At 37.4% G+C, this 2,001-nt stretch overlaps 1 protein-coding gene across 1 annotated transcript; it reads left to right on the top strand.

Moving 5' to 3' along the window:
- Positions 1-129: 129 nt before the first annotated feature.
- Positions 130-1,415, top strand: LOC105155262 (MAR-binding filament-like protein 1-1; the record flags this gene model as incomplete). Its single annotated transcript, XM_011071133.2, has 3 exons — positions 130-479; positions 1,147-1,190; positions 1,287-1,415. Coding segments are annotated over exons 1-3 (432 nt in total), but the record flags the coding sequence as incomplete, so codon positions are not given.
- Between the last annotated feature and the right edge of the window lie 586 nt (positions 1,416-2,001).

Raw genomic sequence — 2,001 nt, 5'->3', positions numbered from 1 at the left:
TTTTTTTTATTTATTTTTATTTTTCTCTTTCTATCTACACAAAACACCCGGAACAAAACCAAATATTATGGTTAATTCCACCTCTATAAAAGGATTATATGCATTGAGAGTTGGTGATCTCAGCGAAATAATAAGTTGAGATTGTTTGTGAAAGGAGGAAAGCAAGCAGTTGGACTACGAGGACAGGTGACCCTCAAAAATCAAGAAAAAGTGAAGAAATATGGGGAGTTCTTGTTTTCAGCACTCTCCATTCTGCCACTCTCGCTGCACCCCCTACTCTTGGCAATGTTGTTTCCAGCCTCCATTATCGTTTTCTCCCTTGAGAAATGCTCCCAACCGGAGAGCAATAGTTTCTTGTTCTCAGCAAGAAAATCCCAAAGACTGCAATTCTTGCGCGAGGAGAGCGGCTGTCTTCACTGGTTTTGCATTGCTTCCGCTTCTTAACTCGAGGGTAGATGCAATGAAAGGGTTTGCTGCAGGTGGGTTTGCCTTTTTTCTTGTATTTTCAAGATTCCTTCTTCTTGTTTTTATTGTATTTTCAAGATTCTTTCCTCTCTGCTATGATGAACTCAAGTTTGATGAGTCTTTGTCTAGTCTGGGTTACTTTTTCTTTTGGTATTTGACATTCTTGACTGCTAAATGGAATGACATATTGATTTGGAGGAGATGAACCTAGATTGTATCTCATATCAGACTACGTAAACCTGATTTTATGCTGTTCTGTTCCACAAGAATAGGTTTATTCAGAAATTGTTGAAGCTATATACTTGAGAAACAAGGCGGTATACAAGTTGTAAAGACAGCGCGTATAAAGAAGAGAATGTAATAGAATCTTGCAATCCTGTGCTTGTTTGTGCATAGGTGATCGTTATGGTTGGTATACAGTTTCAGTTTCTCTACTTGTACTTCGTCATTTGGCACATTCTTGTTTATATATCTTTGGTTGCTTGAATCTTCGCACTTAATCGTCTTGATCGTATTTAAAGTATCTCTTTTATCAAGTCTGTCTGTTCTCTATTTGGGGTTTCCCACGGGTGTTGCTTCACATTCTTAAAAACTGAACCATCTAAAAACTATGTTTCACTTACAGGAAACTTAGATCCTATTATAAGCTATTACTAATGATTTTTGCATTTTTTATTTCAGAAAATGATGAACCCAGGGCTGAAGACCAGAAACAGAAAACAAAGGTCTGCATCCATGACAAATATAATATGAAAAGGATTATTTAAGTACTGGTTTGAGGTTCTCTGACTGTTGTGTTTTTTCATCATTCCCATGTTCAGGGAAGTTCATCTCGGAACCCCTTTTGTTCACTTCTCAATGAACTTGGGGTTTTTTGTTCGGGAGTGGTTGCCGGTCTATATGCTTCAAGAAACAAAGGAAATGTCATTTCGGATGCAATTATAGAATCTGTAAGTTATCATAAAGGAGTTTAAATGTTACCTTGGCGAATGCTTCTTTTTTAGATGGATGCATTTGAGCTCTTAATGAATGCAGATCATGCAAACTTTCTTACCTTCCAAGTTGAATCACGACCGGTTCATTCTTTGCCAAATGTAAAAGGACGAAAAATGGATGAGACTGTTTCATTTTGATCTTGCATCCCTTTCCCTTGGTCTTCCTTTAGGACATTAATATGTGCATTTTACAGTGACTATACAGGCAACGGCTATTGAGTGAAGCTGGCCTTTGCTGTTATTAAATGATACTCTTGTTAAAAACAGATAATAGTAGAGAAACAGCACGCGTAAACGAATTGCATCTGCATTTCACACCCGTTGACATGCTTGATAAACCCTTGTTTTTTGCCAAGTCAGAGCAATTGGTCCTGCTGGATTAACTAAGGAATGAAGGGGAAATAGACCCTTTAAGGAAGTTTCTAGCTCAGCTCTAATATCACGTATTTCTTTCAGCTGAATCTCCTAATAAGTTGTAAATAGAAGTCTGGTGTAGTGTAAGCATGTTAGAGTTTCTTAGGTTTCTTTGCTAAACTATCTG

Source organism: Sesamum indicum, unplaced genomic scaffold (assembly GCF_000512975.1).
Source record: "Sesamum indicum cultivar Zhongzhi No. 13 unplaced genomic scaffold, S_indicum_v1.0 C01035, whole genome shotgun sequence".
Lineage (NCBI taxonomy): Eukaryota > Viridiplantae > Streptophyta > Magnoliopsida > Lamiales > Pedaliaceae > Sesamum > Sesamum indicum.
This window is presented reverse-complemented; position numbering and strand designations above follow the sequence as displayed.